Here is a 13,049-nt window from a genome sequence, read left to right as displayed (position 1 = left end):
CTGGCCTTGAGTTCACTTTGTAGCTCAGGTTGGTCTTGAACTCACAGTGATGTTCCTGCCTCAGCCTCCCAAGCACTGGGATTACAGGTGTGTACCACCATGCGTGGCAAACCTTATTCTTTTCATCCCACAGAATAACCCTGACAGAATGCTGGGATAGACCACATAAAGGCATAAATACCGAGAGATGGGAAGCGCTGGTGGCCATCTTGGAAGACTGATACCCTAATAGCCTGAAGCTGAGTAGAATGTTCACAACACAAAGAATGACAAAATATATAAAACTATTATGTATAAATTAAAAATAAAAGTATTTTAGAAATAAGTAAAATGGGAATTATTGTATTAATAAACTACATTAATGATATTAATAATAAAGACAACATTCTGGAAAACAGATGCTAAATCAGGGGTTAGCAAAACTTGTACTTAGTCTCCCAGTTAGTTAGACGTGTGTATGTCTGTCTGTCTATCATCTGTCTATCTATCTACCTATCTATCTATCTATCTATCATCTTTCTATCTATCTATCTATCTATCTATCTATCTATCTATCTATCTCTATCATTTCTGTAGAACCTCCAGTGGAAGACTAGTCAATAACAGAATTTGAATTCCAAATAATACCACATGAAGTGTAGAAAAAGTGTGAGACACCATTGCTTTGGGGACAGTCTTCACAATCTACAGTATGTTTTTTTCATTCAGTGTTATTCAAAGCTTTAACTTCATTCAAAGCCTTCTCTCTGTTTCTGTCTCCACTGGGCACATGGGAAGACAGTAAAATATTTTAAACAAGTCAGTGCACCCATAGACGTAGAGACCCTACTTCTCAGGCACGTCTTGATGCTTCTTGAGCTGCCATGCACGTTAAGAGCTCTGTACTACCTAGCCAAGGTCTTAGTTTTCAGTCTGTCCTCCAGGGAGTTGACCCCACACTCAGGCCATCCTGGAAGTCTTGTTGCTTTATCCCTCTGTTGGAAATGTCTTATTCTGTGTGTAATATTTTCTTAGTCCTTTCGTTAATGTCTACTGCAAATATTATCTATTTCATGCAATCCTCAAGGTGAAATGTATTCTGTCTTCTGACTTATCATAATGTTTTCTCCTGTCCCTTGGGGACATTTAATATGACAGTGATGAGGAGAAGAATACTAGTAATAGCACAGTAGTAAAAATAATTCAGTTATTTCCATTTACAGACTTTGTACTAAGCACTTTATATACTTCTTTCAACATGTCATGCGGTGGGTAAGACAGTCATCCTCATTTTGAGAATATATAAATAGAGATCTAGAAGGTCAAGTAATTTGTCTAGGACTACAGGCTGATACACTATAGAATAAGGATGTAAACACTTGGGTCCAAGACTGTACCTTTTTTTTACAAAAGAGTGAATCAATTATTTTCATTTTATGTATGCTATTTGTTAAGAATGATAGTTTTTGGATAAAGATTGCATGAAGGGAAATGTATAGAACTTAAGTTTACTCTTCATTTAATTTTAATAAGACTGTAATCTTCATCCCAATCAAGGTATCACATATTTCCATCACTTTCAGAAACTTCCTTTATGTCTCATCCCACAAATTCCCTCTCCTGCAACCAGATGCAAGCATTTCTGTAATGTCTATCACTATGGATTATTTTTGAACTGGCTATAAATGAATTCATATTTGTGTGTATACTCTTCTATGTCTGGTTTATTCCATTAAATATTTTCCTTGAGATTCATCCAAATTGCATGGTATTAGTATCATTTCTTTTCTATTGTAGAGTGATATTTTATGTGTGAATAAGTAATAAAAAATGTTTCCATTTTCCTATTGATAGATATTCAAATTGTCTCCAGCTTTTGTATGTTATGAAAAAACTGCTATGAATTCTTACACAAGCCTTTTTGGGGACATGGCTTTTACTTCTCAAAGGTAAATACTTAGGGTAGAGTTTGTGAGTCATAGTGTAGAGATATGTTCAGCTTTATAATACACTGCCAAAGAGTTTCCAAAGGCATTGAACCATTTTACATTCTCTAGCAACTGACCAGAATTCCAGTCATTCTATATCCTTGCTGACATTTATGTTTGTCAACTTTTTAATAGCAGCTATTCTTATGAATGTGCAAAGGGATTGTGGCCAAAGCCTGTGGCCTTAACCACTGTCTAGTGTCAACGTGGCCCTTGTTTGCTTTGATCCTCAATACAGCTATTTGCATACATAACTGTCTTTCCTACTAGATTGTAGACTCTCTAATAGCTAGGACATTATCTTATAAAAAACAATGAGAGGAAAATGGAGCTAGTATGACAGTATTATCCTGGTGACATATCCTAGGGCATACTGGCAAGAACCAGGGATACTTCAACTCAGCTATATGAACTCAGCTGGCCTGGAGGTGGACAAAGGCATTGGTCTTTCAAAAATGTTCCCCAGATGACTCTGTTGTGCAACTAGGGTCATGGGCCATTACTCTTGGCAAAATGAAGTAAACACATGAGACATTAACTGGTAAGGTTTGTGTCTACATGTCCCCCCAAAGCCTCATGTTGTCATAAGGCTTTTTCAGAGGTGGCTGAATCTAGAGTGTGGTGCTGGGATTAAGGGTGTGTGACTAGTAAACAAGTGCACTGATTGGTTTGGCACAGTTCTGGCTAGGATTAAGGGTGTGAGTGCTACACCTGCTCTAGGGTGGGTAGCCTGCATACAACATAAGGGACAGAAAGAGGCTTGTCTTTTTTTCCCATGTTGCTTTTGCTACCTTGTCAGCACCATGAACTGTTCTCTGCGATGCCCCTCTGCCATGCCACCCTGCCTTGGAGCCAGGCAATTATGGATCAAAACCTCTACAAACTGTGAGATCAATATACCACTCCTCTTTTAACTTTGTGTATCTGGTACTTTGTCTCAGTGAAGAGAAAAGTAACTAAGACATTAACATAGACAATGGTCCACTCATTTGTTCTTATACAAAACAGTCAGGTTATGTCTTCACAGGAGTTATATTTAACCACCTACAGTTAAAGAACTGTTGGTTATTTCCTTTATTCTTTCCTAAGTAGACAGAGGCTTTGATCACTAATCAGCTGCATCCTAAAGAATCAAAAGAGCATACAAAACATACCTGTACTAATACTAAAGGTGTTTGCTCTGGTTTCTTGATAAGTGTGTCTTGAAGCCCTAAAAGATACATACTGCAAAGGTGATGTCCAACATTGCCAAAATAATTTCAACCTATGACAACTGACAATCAATGATGAATCAAGCATAACTGAAGAAATTTAACTAGGCTTACCACAGACTAAAACCAAGATTAGTTGTTGAAAAATTAATAAGCATGGTCAGAATATTTTCAGTAGAAAATGTTCTACTGAGTACTGGATAGATTGGATATGAAGATTGGATAGAAAGGTGCACAGTGTAGTTATTCTGGGGGACCAGACTCTAAACTTTAGAGTATTTGTGTTCAGAAAGAGGCTAAAAGGGCTTCAGTAAGCCATAGTTAGACTCAGGGAGAGCAGGAGAGTTTTCATTTGAACAACTCTACATGTCAGAAAGGAGGGGGATTCACTTGAGAATATACTCACACATTGTCTCTTCTCCCTGTTAGGATGACTGTTCTTTGGATTGAGCTTGCTATGAACTGGGCAAAACAGAGCTGGGGCAATTCTTTTTCTACGCTCTATCAGTCTCTTTTTCCTTACTTTCTTCCTCATTTCTCCATTGGAGGGAGGAGGAGCATGCTAAGGCAGAGAGACAGGGAAACATGGAGAGGGAGGGACAGCAGGAGAGAAAGGCACTCAGAAAGGGAAAAGAGAGTGTGCATTTATGCATGTACATACACATAAAACAGAAGAGGTCTCTGATAACAATGCAGTAGAATCAGAACCTTCAACTAAGAAACTTTTACCCATTATCTAGTTCAATACCCTCATTAGTTAGATACTAAAACTGAATTCAAGCAAGATGAAAGGATTTCCCAAAAGTGACACAAGTCAGGGGCAGAGCCAGATGAAGAAGCACAGGTGTCTGCCACTGCCTACTTCCTTCCCAGTGCTTCCAAAGGCTTCCCGTGCTGCTTTGTCAGGTGTCTAAACAGGAAGTAGTCTTTGTCTTCCTTCTCACCACCACCCAGCCACCCCACCTGAGTCAGAGGGGACATTTTAATCATATAAGGAGATGGTTTGGGGGGACCAGTTTTTGAACATTTTGTATGTGGGGATAGTGAGAGGAGGCATCATACCAAGAAATAAGCTCCTTTTTTGCCTATGATATGAAAAGTCTTCAGACTTTCCCAAGGCAGAGTCACAAGATGGGGAGAGTTATCACACTTCTGATAATAAATGAGAGTCCTAAGAAATCAATCATGTCTGCAGAGGTCACACTGCATGAACACTGAGAGTGACATTAATGTGTTTGGTTTACACTTAGCAATCTGGATGGTTAATACACTTCAGCCATTTGTCCCGGGTCACCAGAGGTGAACAAACCACCAGTGAATATAAACATGGTGTTTCATTAGGCTAAGTTGCCAGTTTGAAGAGCAAGGGAAAACCTCATCAATAATCGTTCCCTTGTTCTGGTAGCAAATCGGGACCTGTTAGATGAGTGCACTGTTACTCACTGTTGTGTTTGTAGGTCCTTATGGTTGCACCTGAGAGTCGGGCCCCGAGGACGATAGAGGTGTGGTTCAACTCATCACTTAAAATGAGGCATCCCTGTGCAGGAAACAAGCACACAGAACACACGGAAATAAATCAAAGGAGGGAAAGAAAACCTGTGGGAACAGGAAGACATTCTGAAACCAGTAACACAGATGCCTGGCACCCTCTTTGATTTTCAAAGGCCTGGAGTTTAAACTGGGGTGTATGTTGGTAAAATTGTTCATGGCAGTTAGCTTATAGAAATGGGAACTGTCTTGAGAGACTCAGTCTTTACTGGAGTCTTTACAAATACTGTAGTTCTCAACAGAGTTCACCCAAGGTCTATGTTAAGCACAAGGTAGATTGATCTCTGACAGGAAAGCTCATTTGGGAGAGGGATATGGACTTGCTGGGGGATTTCAATCTATGTTAGATTGGATGGGATAGTTTTAGATATTGATACTGGGAGGCAGGGTCTTTCTAGCAGAGCATTTCAGGTTCTTGCTTTATGATGCTCCTCCACTGTATAAACATCCCATGCAAACAGAAACGCCCCTGCTCTATACTTCAAGATTTTGAATTTGGAAGAGTGTGGATGCCAATTTGCAGTTTGAGGGTGAATGGAAAAACTCAGACTAATATTCTACTGATTAATTACTGTGTGTAAATTTTTATTTTTAATTTTAAAATGTGTAAATTATAGAACTGTGCCAACATATCAAAAAATGCAGGAATAAGTCATGGTAGACTTTTGCCTTTTGTGGCTACTCAGAATCTTTGAGTTCTTACATCTTGGTATTCATAATGTATTTTGTTTCTGAGTGAAACTGTCATATCTCTGTACTGTAGACATGTGTTTATATTAATAAGAGTTGTCGTAAACCTTCTGACACTTCACCTCTTTATTCTTTAGCCATATCTACTCAGAACAAGGAGATTCTACAAAACTACAATGCAATTATCCTATCTATGAAGTTCCATGTTTATACAGTACTAGCATATAATATATAATTCAAATTTCCTTAACTGTCCTGGTACTATCTGAACATCCTTTATAGATATTCTCTCTCCTTTTTCTCAGTGCAGAACCCGATCTAAGATCACATGTCACACTTGGCTGTCATTTGATTTTTAAAAAATATAAATCTGATTATTACACTTGCTTAACTTAAATAACCAACTTTCCTCTTTTCTCAGGAACAATTTCAAACACTCTGGAATGACTTACACTGTAGGTCTCTTTGGGGTTTGACACTTGCCTTCAACTCCTGTCTCTTCCTTGACTGCTATCCTATAGTGTAGTTCCTCCAAAGCTCTCTGCTTTGCATACATGGGGCCTCTGTCCTTGTGTTAAGGAAGTAACTTACTTGCCTGTTAAAATTCTCTTCTTATGTCACCCTCCTGCACAGGCATAGCAGACACTCTCAAGGGGACGCTGGGGCAACTCTTTTGTCTCCTGTCATGTTATGTGCATGTTTTTGTTGTCATATGCCTCCCTACTAGATTGCAAGCCACATGAATTTACAAGGCACAGGTCTTGTTCACCTTTGTATTGCTTGTGTCTGGCTTAATGCCAGAACAGTACATTCAATGAATAGTTGATTAAATGAGTAAGTGAATGGATAAGCTAGAAAAAAATTTTATAAAAATAAATGCTTAATAAATATCTGCTACATTGCAAATGGGTACTAAAGAGTGTAAAACTTATTGACTTTGCTAAGCTGTCATTGATGTGAACTCAGACCCACACGCAAGCTGGCATTTTTATAACTGGGAACATCAACATAAAGTGATTTTCTGGACATGCTAGAACACTCATTAAAAAATCTGAGCATCCAATCATCTGCTCACTAGAAAAGGACTTTTCAGTCATACTTCTAACAAAGGATCTGCTCTGAGTTATAGTTGTTAGGAATAATATGCTAGAAGATAATTATGCTAACAAATTCTCACCTTTCCAACTAGTACAGGGATGTTTGTCGAGTTTGTTGCAAATCCCATCCCGAAAATCATTGCTGCTTCTACACTCAGGAACTTGGCCAAGAGATCCTCCAACTCCTTATGTTTATCCACGGTACCTGCACATCAAATTTACAAGGAGTGATTCTTATCTTTCTATTAAGTCTGAGATTGAAAATGAAAATTCCAGATATTCCAAATTCCAAATATTCATCTACTGTAAAGTGAATAAATACATTGAATAAAATGTAAAATGAATAAATAACACAAGGACAGAGGCCCCATGTATGCAAAGTAGAGAGCTTTGGAGGAACTACAATATAGGATATTTGCATACTGGAATATAATACAAAGAGGGAGAATGAACCACTGCACCACATACAATGTGGATAAATCACACAAATAAATTGTGCTAAAGAAGAACACAGTCTATTTGAGTCCTTTTATGTAAAGGCTACAAGTAGACAAAACAAATCTATAGTATTAGAATTCAGGAGAATAGGTCCTTTGGTTAGGAACTTGAGGAGGGTTTTGAGATTCTCTTAATGTTCTGGTTCCAGATTTGGGTGCTTGGTATATAGGAAAGTGTACTTTGTAAAAATCCATTGATCTGCATGCTTACAATTGGTTCACTCTTCTATGTATATTTTATAATGCAATTAAATTTTCTAAATGTACATATCACAGTTCCTCTCTCTCCACCCTACATCTCACAAGTAATTAGTACAATTATGATCTCCTCGGAGGTTCCCCTCTCTTAAATGCAAATGGACTCCACGGCTTCTATAGATGCTAATAAAATAGACATAATGAATTAGACCTGTGCCAAAGCAGCAGCTTTGATTATCTTGTTTAATCTTAGAAGCCTGGTAGTAAGTTTACCTCATTTAATGTGAGATGCTCAGTAATGCAGGTATTATTATTTTACAGCTAAGAAAAGTGAAGCTTAACGATGCCATAGATAAAAATCAACAGAGATAATCTAGTCTAACTCTAAAATTTTTAGCTCTATATGACCTTTTATGTGCTTCTTCTCCGACCCCTTCTGACGCTTAATCCTCTTATGGTTTGCTGAGGGAAGATGCTGATGCTTCCAACATTTGTTTGCCATCATGCCTACTTCCAGGTCCACTCTATTTAAGCATGGCCACTAACTACACGTGGTTAGTGTAACTGAGGAACTGAATTTTAAATTTTATTTAACTTGCATTGACTTGTTTCAAAACAGAAGTACTGTAAATATTTTCCCTTAAAACAGTTTGATTATTTTGATAGAATTACATTTTACATTTAACCACTGAAAATTTAGTGTGTGAATGGAGATGTGTTATATATGCAAAAATGCATGCATTTTTGAAGGCTTAGTACAGCAACAGCAATGAGAACATGAAACCAAATTATTAAAATATTGTATATCAATCACATTTACAAGGTAATATTTTGCTTATATTGGGTTAAATAAAATGTGCTATCAGTTTAATTTTATCTGGTTTTTAAAAGATTTTAATATGGCTAGTACCAAATTAAAAAATTACAGGAGTTCTTGCATTATATTATTCTTTGGGGGGTGGTATTTTCTTTTTTTTTATTTTAAAGAGAGTAGTAAATGAGAAACAAACAAAAAAAAATAGAACAGTGGCAGCATACCAGTACCACAAACATAAACAAATCAAAGCAAGAACATTCAAAGTGATACAGGGCCTCAAGACAAAATATTATGAATCAACAGTGGTTGTTACATTACATTTTGCTGTCCTCAACTACGTTGTTCAGATTACCCAACATAAGAATGCAAGATTGCTCAAAACATTAAAGAGAATAAGAAAATAATTCTTTGATAAAATATTAGAGATAATACAGAGTTTCACTAGACAAGATAGTAGGAGGTCACCATTGTAATTCCATTGCATATTGTTACCTTCAAATCAGTTGCTCAGACCACCAGATACAAGCATGTAAAATCGATCAGAACATAAAGAATTGTGAGCATTAACTGTTCACTTCAATACACCATCAGACATCAGCAATACAGTTATCGCAGCTATTCATATATATATGTATATTTTGCCTTCCTTCTTTCTTTTTTCTTCTTTCCCTCATCTTACTTGTTCCTTCCTTTGAGCAATTTCTTTCCCTTTCCTATCATCTATTGTACATCTTGAGTTTTACCTAGTCTTTCAGGTTCGTACACCAAGGAGACAATATGATGTTTACACATTTGGGTTGGATTTATTTCACTTATGAGTATGGTCTCTAGTTGCACCCATTTACCTACAAAAGCCTTGAATTTATCTTTTTTAATAGCTGAATAATACTCTGTTGTATAAAAATAGGGGGTGGTATTTTCTAAATAACATATTTTTCAGAACAGAAAAGTATACAAGAGGACAGATGCTACAGTTTGTATGATGTCCAAACTGCTGCTGAAAGTTAAGCGTGAGGAATACGGTCAGCATGTTTAGGACTATTGTGAACATACTTCTTTCAACCTAAAGATCAACATATTTTACTATACAGAGTGGCATATCAGAATTCTATTTAAATAAATAGAATTTATTTATTTTATTCAAATTAGCTCCCTGAGTGTGGTAAAATGGGCAGGGGTTAAACTTTAGAATGTATTGGATGGTCAGTTTAAAGATTTGGACAGACTATTAAATAGGACATTTGGCCTCTGACCATGGCACTTTGTGAGAGGTCACACTGTTAGGACAAATGTCTGGTGACCTTACTTCTCAGACCCAAACTCATGTATCCTCAAAGCTGTCAAAAGCAGATTCATTAGCAGCACCAACCTTACTTAAGTTTGGTGGGGGGAGGGTGGTGGAGTAAAAAATTCAAACTGTAATTTAAAAAAAAAAAGACTCAATAAAATGTTTTAATTATTTGATCAGATACAATATCTTTTTAATTAAAAATGAGAGAAATCCTTTTGTGCCTTTCAGGTTTCCTTTTAAAATTCATGGCTATATTATCTATTTAAAGACTAAATAAGGACAAGCCATATGTCTGCACCAACTGGCCCCTAGCTTCTCTTTCCCCAAGGGCAGCCCATTCTTGGTTTTTCAAATTGTAATTTAAAACTTTGTATTATCAAAGTTACAGAGCATCAAAAGAAACTGACATGTAGAGAGAAACTTGTGGGCAGATAATCATTTGTCCAGTTTGTTCTTACCTAGTGTAGACTGTGTCTCAAATGCACTGGTGTCAAGAAGAAGAGTTAGTAAAGGGCCACTGACCTGGGCATGAGTTCTGGCTCCTGTCCTGGCACTAACATGTGAGTGGCCTCTGGCTACCTCCCCGGTTTTCGGAGGTACTGGAAGACATTGCATGTGTTTTTTTCCTCTTAACAGAGTGGTCTTCCTGTTCCAGTATCAGCTCCCCTTCAGCCTTTGAAGTCCACCTAATAGGTTGTTTATGCTCAGCTGTCTTTCTCAACTTCCTGAGGTAAAAACCTGACCATTTCCCCTTCTGAGATTACGTGATCTTTACCATATGATGATGACAGCAGTTATGACGTTGAGCTGAGGAGGTTCCTAGGGACAGCCTTCCCTACTACAGAAGGGGCCCTCGAAGTGCAGATACTGTGTGTGAGACCCACTGCTTTCCATAGATGCTATTGTGTTCATAGTATCAGAGATGCCATGACAGTACAGTAGATGCTTTGTCTTGGTGACAACAGTGTGCAGCCCGGTGCTGACACATAGTAGGTGCTTGTAAAATTGTTTAGCGTCTTTTGATGGAGAACAAAGACAAAGCTGAGCTTAGAGTAGGGGATGGAACTAGTACAATGATAATAGGTGCCATGCAGTGCTGAGGCAATAAAGTGACTATGCAGTGAGTACCAGTGTGAAAACACATACCCGGAAAACTCCTCTAGCAGACAGAAGGCACCCAAGTGTTACCAACTTGTTAACTTCCTCCATAAACCTTTCCTGCCCAGAAGGTCAATGTCCTGGCCTACTTACAGGAACTGTATGCACTGATGTTCAAAATAAATCTCTTCCCTTGATCTGCCATCCCATGAGTTTATCCAGACAGTTGCATCTTTAAAAGTCTTTAAGATAACATGGAATGTGTTGTCAAGCAATCAAACAGTCAACCAACTGTGAGAAATGGGATGTCTAAGACCACCTGAAGAGATTGCACACTGTAAGGTCTCTAACATTAGTCCCAGTTTAAAGACAATGAGAAAGGAAATGTAGGAGTCCACTGTCCAGAACTTTTTTGGATTTCTAATGGGCAGATGGTTTATAAAGTGACTTTTTAAGTAGATCAATTTCTATGACTAGATGTCTCACAGTTAAGTTATGAGTGATCTTGCATCTAGGGACTTACTTTCATTTGTAGAAAGTAATAGTCCCCAAATCCAATTATCATAGGCTGTATTTGTTTGGTCATTCATACCTCAGGTTTTATAAACAAATGTGGGAGTCCCCAGGATGGTAGCACATTTTCTACTTCAGGAAGCTATGCCTTTGAAAATCTGGTCTAGTCTGGGGGTGAGGTGGTGTTCTTTAAGTAATAATAAAAGTTTCACTCCTTTAAATTAATTGAATGCTGCTTTCCTCTTCCTATACTTTGTACTCAAGAGATAAAAATAGAAAAAGAACTTGGGGAAACATAGTCATCACTAGAAACTTGGCTAAGTTCCTTTTCATGAACTTTTAGGACCTACTTCCATTAAGTAGAGGGGTCAAATTGCAAGTGCCAGTTTGGTCCCTTAAGTAGTTCTAGAAATTGTATTGGAAAATGTGTCTTTGGTATATACATATTCACTTTTTTAATTACAAGAAAGTAAAGCTAAAATCCTTGCTGAAGTTACAAGTAAACCCATGATAATTTTAATTTTTGTTCTTCTTGATGACATTTTAGTTTCTGGAGGGCAGTTACAACTATAGTTTGTCTAGGGACAGTGGATCTCTACATTAGTACCTTATATGTATATTGACTCTTGTTATAACCTGATGGTTATCCAGTGTGATACTCAAAAGTGTTTAACAAATAAAAAATAAATGCAACCTGGATGTATACTCTTCTCTAAGCAATATTTTCATATCCCAACCACTGGATTCACTCCCATCAGGAAAATCAATAAAAATTTGATTCTATGGGATACCAACACTCTGATATAGACTATATTTATGCTGAATCTTTATTGATACTGACTTGCCTGTACTCTTTAGGCAGAACATGAACATTGTTTGGGTGTTATTTCACAGTAACTAATTCTTCCTTTGTGGCATGTGAAAATATTTTCCAAACTATGATTTTGTCACTGTTGGCCCAGAAAGTACTGTTTGTGAGCTATCCCTAAATTTGACCTAAAAGGAAATTATCGTCTCTTATGGGGACGTGCCAGTGATCCCATCTGTGTTCCAATTGTGTCATGGCCATCAGTCACATCTGTGCCACTTTGCTTGAAATGGTGATTCCTGCATTTAAGCCCAGTGTCTATCATTCTGCCTAAAGGATTCTGCTGTTAGATATTGTCCCACAGCTCTTGGGTATCCTGCTCCCCTCTTTACTTCACTTGTGTGCAGTTTGGAGGAGGTTGTGAAGCTCTGTTAACCATAAGTGACTGTATTTTGCCAAGCCTTCAGAGGAAATCTGGTCCACTGCTATTAAATCTGAAGGATTTTTCTTTCCAAGTCACTATGATCACGAGCACTTGTCTAGATCAGCAAACTTTTTACAGAGGCTCAGAGAGTAAACAGTTTAGAATTTTCTGGCTATGTGGTTGCTATTGTAACTATTCAACTCTGCCACTGTAAAGCAGAAGCAGTCATAGACCATACGATACACAAAAAATGAGTGTGGCAGTGTTCCAGTGAAACTTTATAGACCTTGAAATCTAAATTTCATGTAATTTTCATATATCACAAAATATTATCCTCTTTAAAAATTCCTGCAATTACTGAAGACTGTAAAAGTTATTCATAACTTCTAGGAAGTACAATAGGGGCACCTGGATTAGTTTAGTGACATTTGATTTTGATGGCTTCTGATTTTAGCTATGGAGCAGTGCGACACAATACAAACACAAAGAGCTCTCCAGTAGGACTCACAAGAACTGTTTTTTGCTCTCGACACATCAACAACAAAGACTGTAGAAAAATCGACTGCCAACACACTAAAACATTTCTGTACTTCATGATCTCATCTTACAATATTTGCTAGGGGAGGAGAGGGACAGGGAAATCTACAAATTTTGAATGTCCATGAGTCTGTATTTGTTTGAACACCCTAGGTATCATTTTGTTGGCAGGTATTATACACATGTAAAATCATTGGCACATCTCATTAAATCATTGTGCTTGCCTGCCTTTATTGAACATACAGGGCCAAATGCTACACTTTCAGAAATATCTCTCTGCTAGTTGAAATTTGGCTATGCTATGATTTCTATCACTGTCGAAAAAAGGGCAATTATCTTGTCAGAACAATACT

At 37.5% G+C, this 13,049-nt stretch overlaps 1 protein-coding gene across 2 annotated transcripts in view; it reads right to left on the bottom strand.

Annotated features, from left to right (window-relative positions):
- Window positions 1-13,049, bottom strand: part of Sptlc3 (serine palmitoyltransferase, long chain base subunit 3) — a 153,879-nt gene that overhangs the window by 60,233 nt on the left and 80,597 nt on the right. For both annotated transcript variants that reach the window (XM_013512291.1, XM_013512292.1), the window contains exons 6-7: window positions 6,594-6,718; window positions 4,622-4,715 (exon numbers count right to left, since the gene is read on the bottom strand). In XM_013512291.1, the coding sequence (XP_013367745.1) occupies window positions 4,622-4,715; window positions 6,594-6,718 (219 nt within the window). The remainder of the gene's footprint in view (window positions 1-4,621; window positions 4,716-6,593; window positions 6,719-13,049) is intronic.

Source organism: Chinchilla lanigera, unplaced genomic scaffold (genome assembly GCF_000276665.1).
Source record: "Chinchilla lanigera isolate Chin_1 unplaced genomic scaffold, ChiLan1.0 scaffold00014, whole genome shotgun sequence".
NCBI lineage: Eukaryota > Metazoa > Chordata > Mammalia > Rodentia > Chinchillidae > Chinchilla > Chinchilla lanigera.
This window is presented reverse-complemented; position numbering and strand designations above follow the sequence as displayed.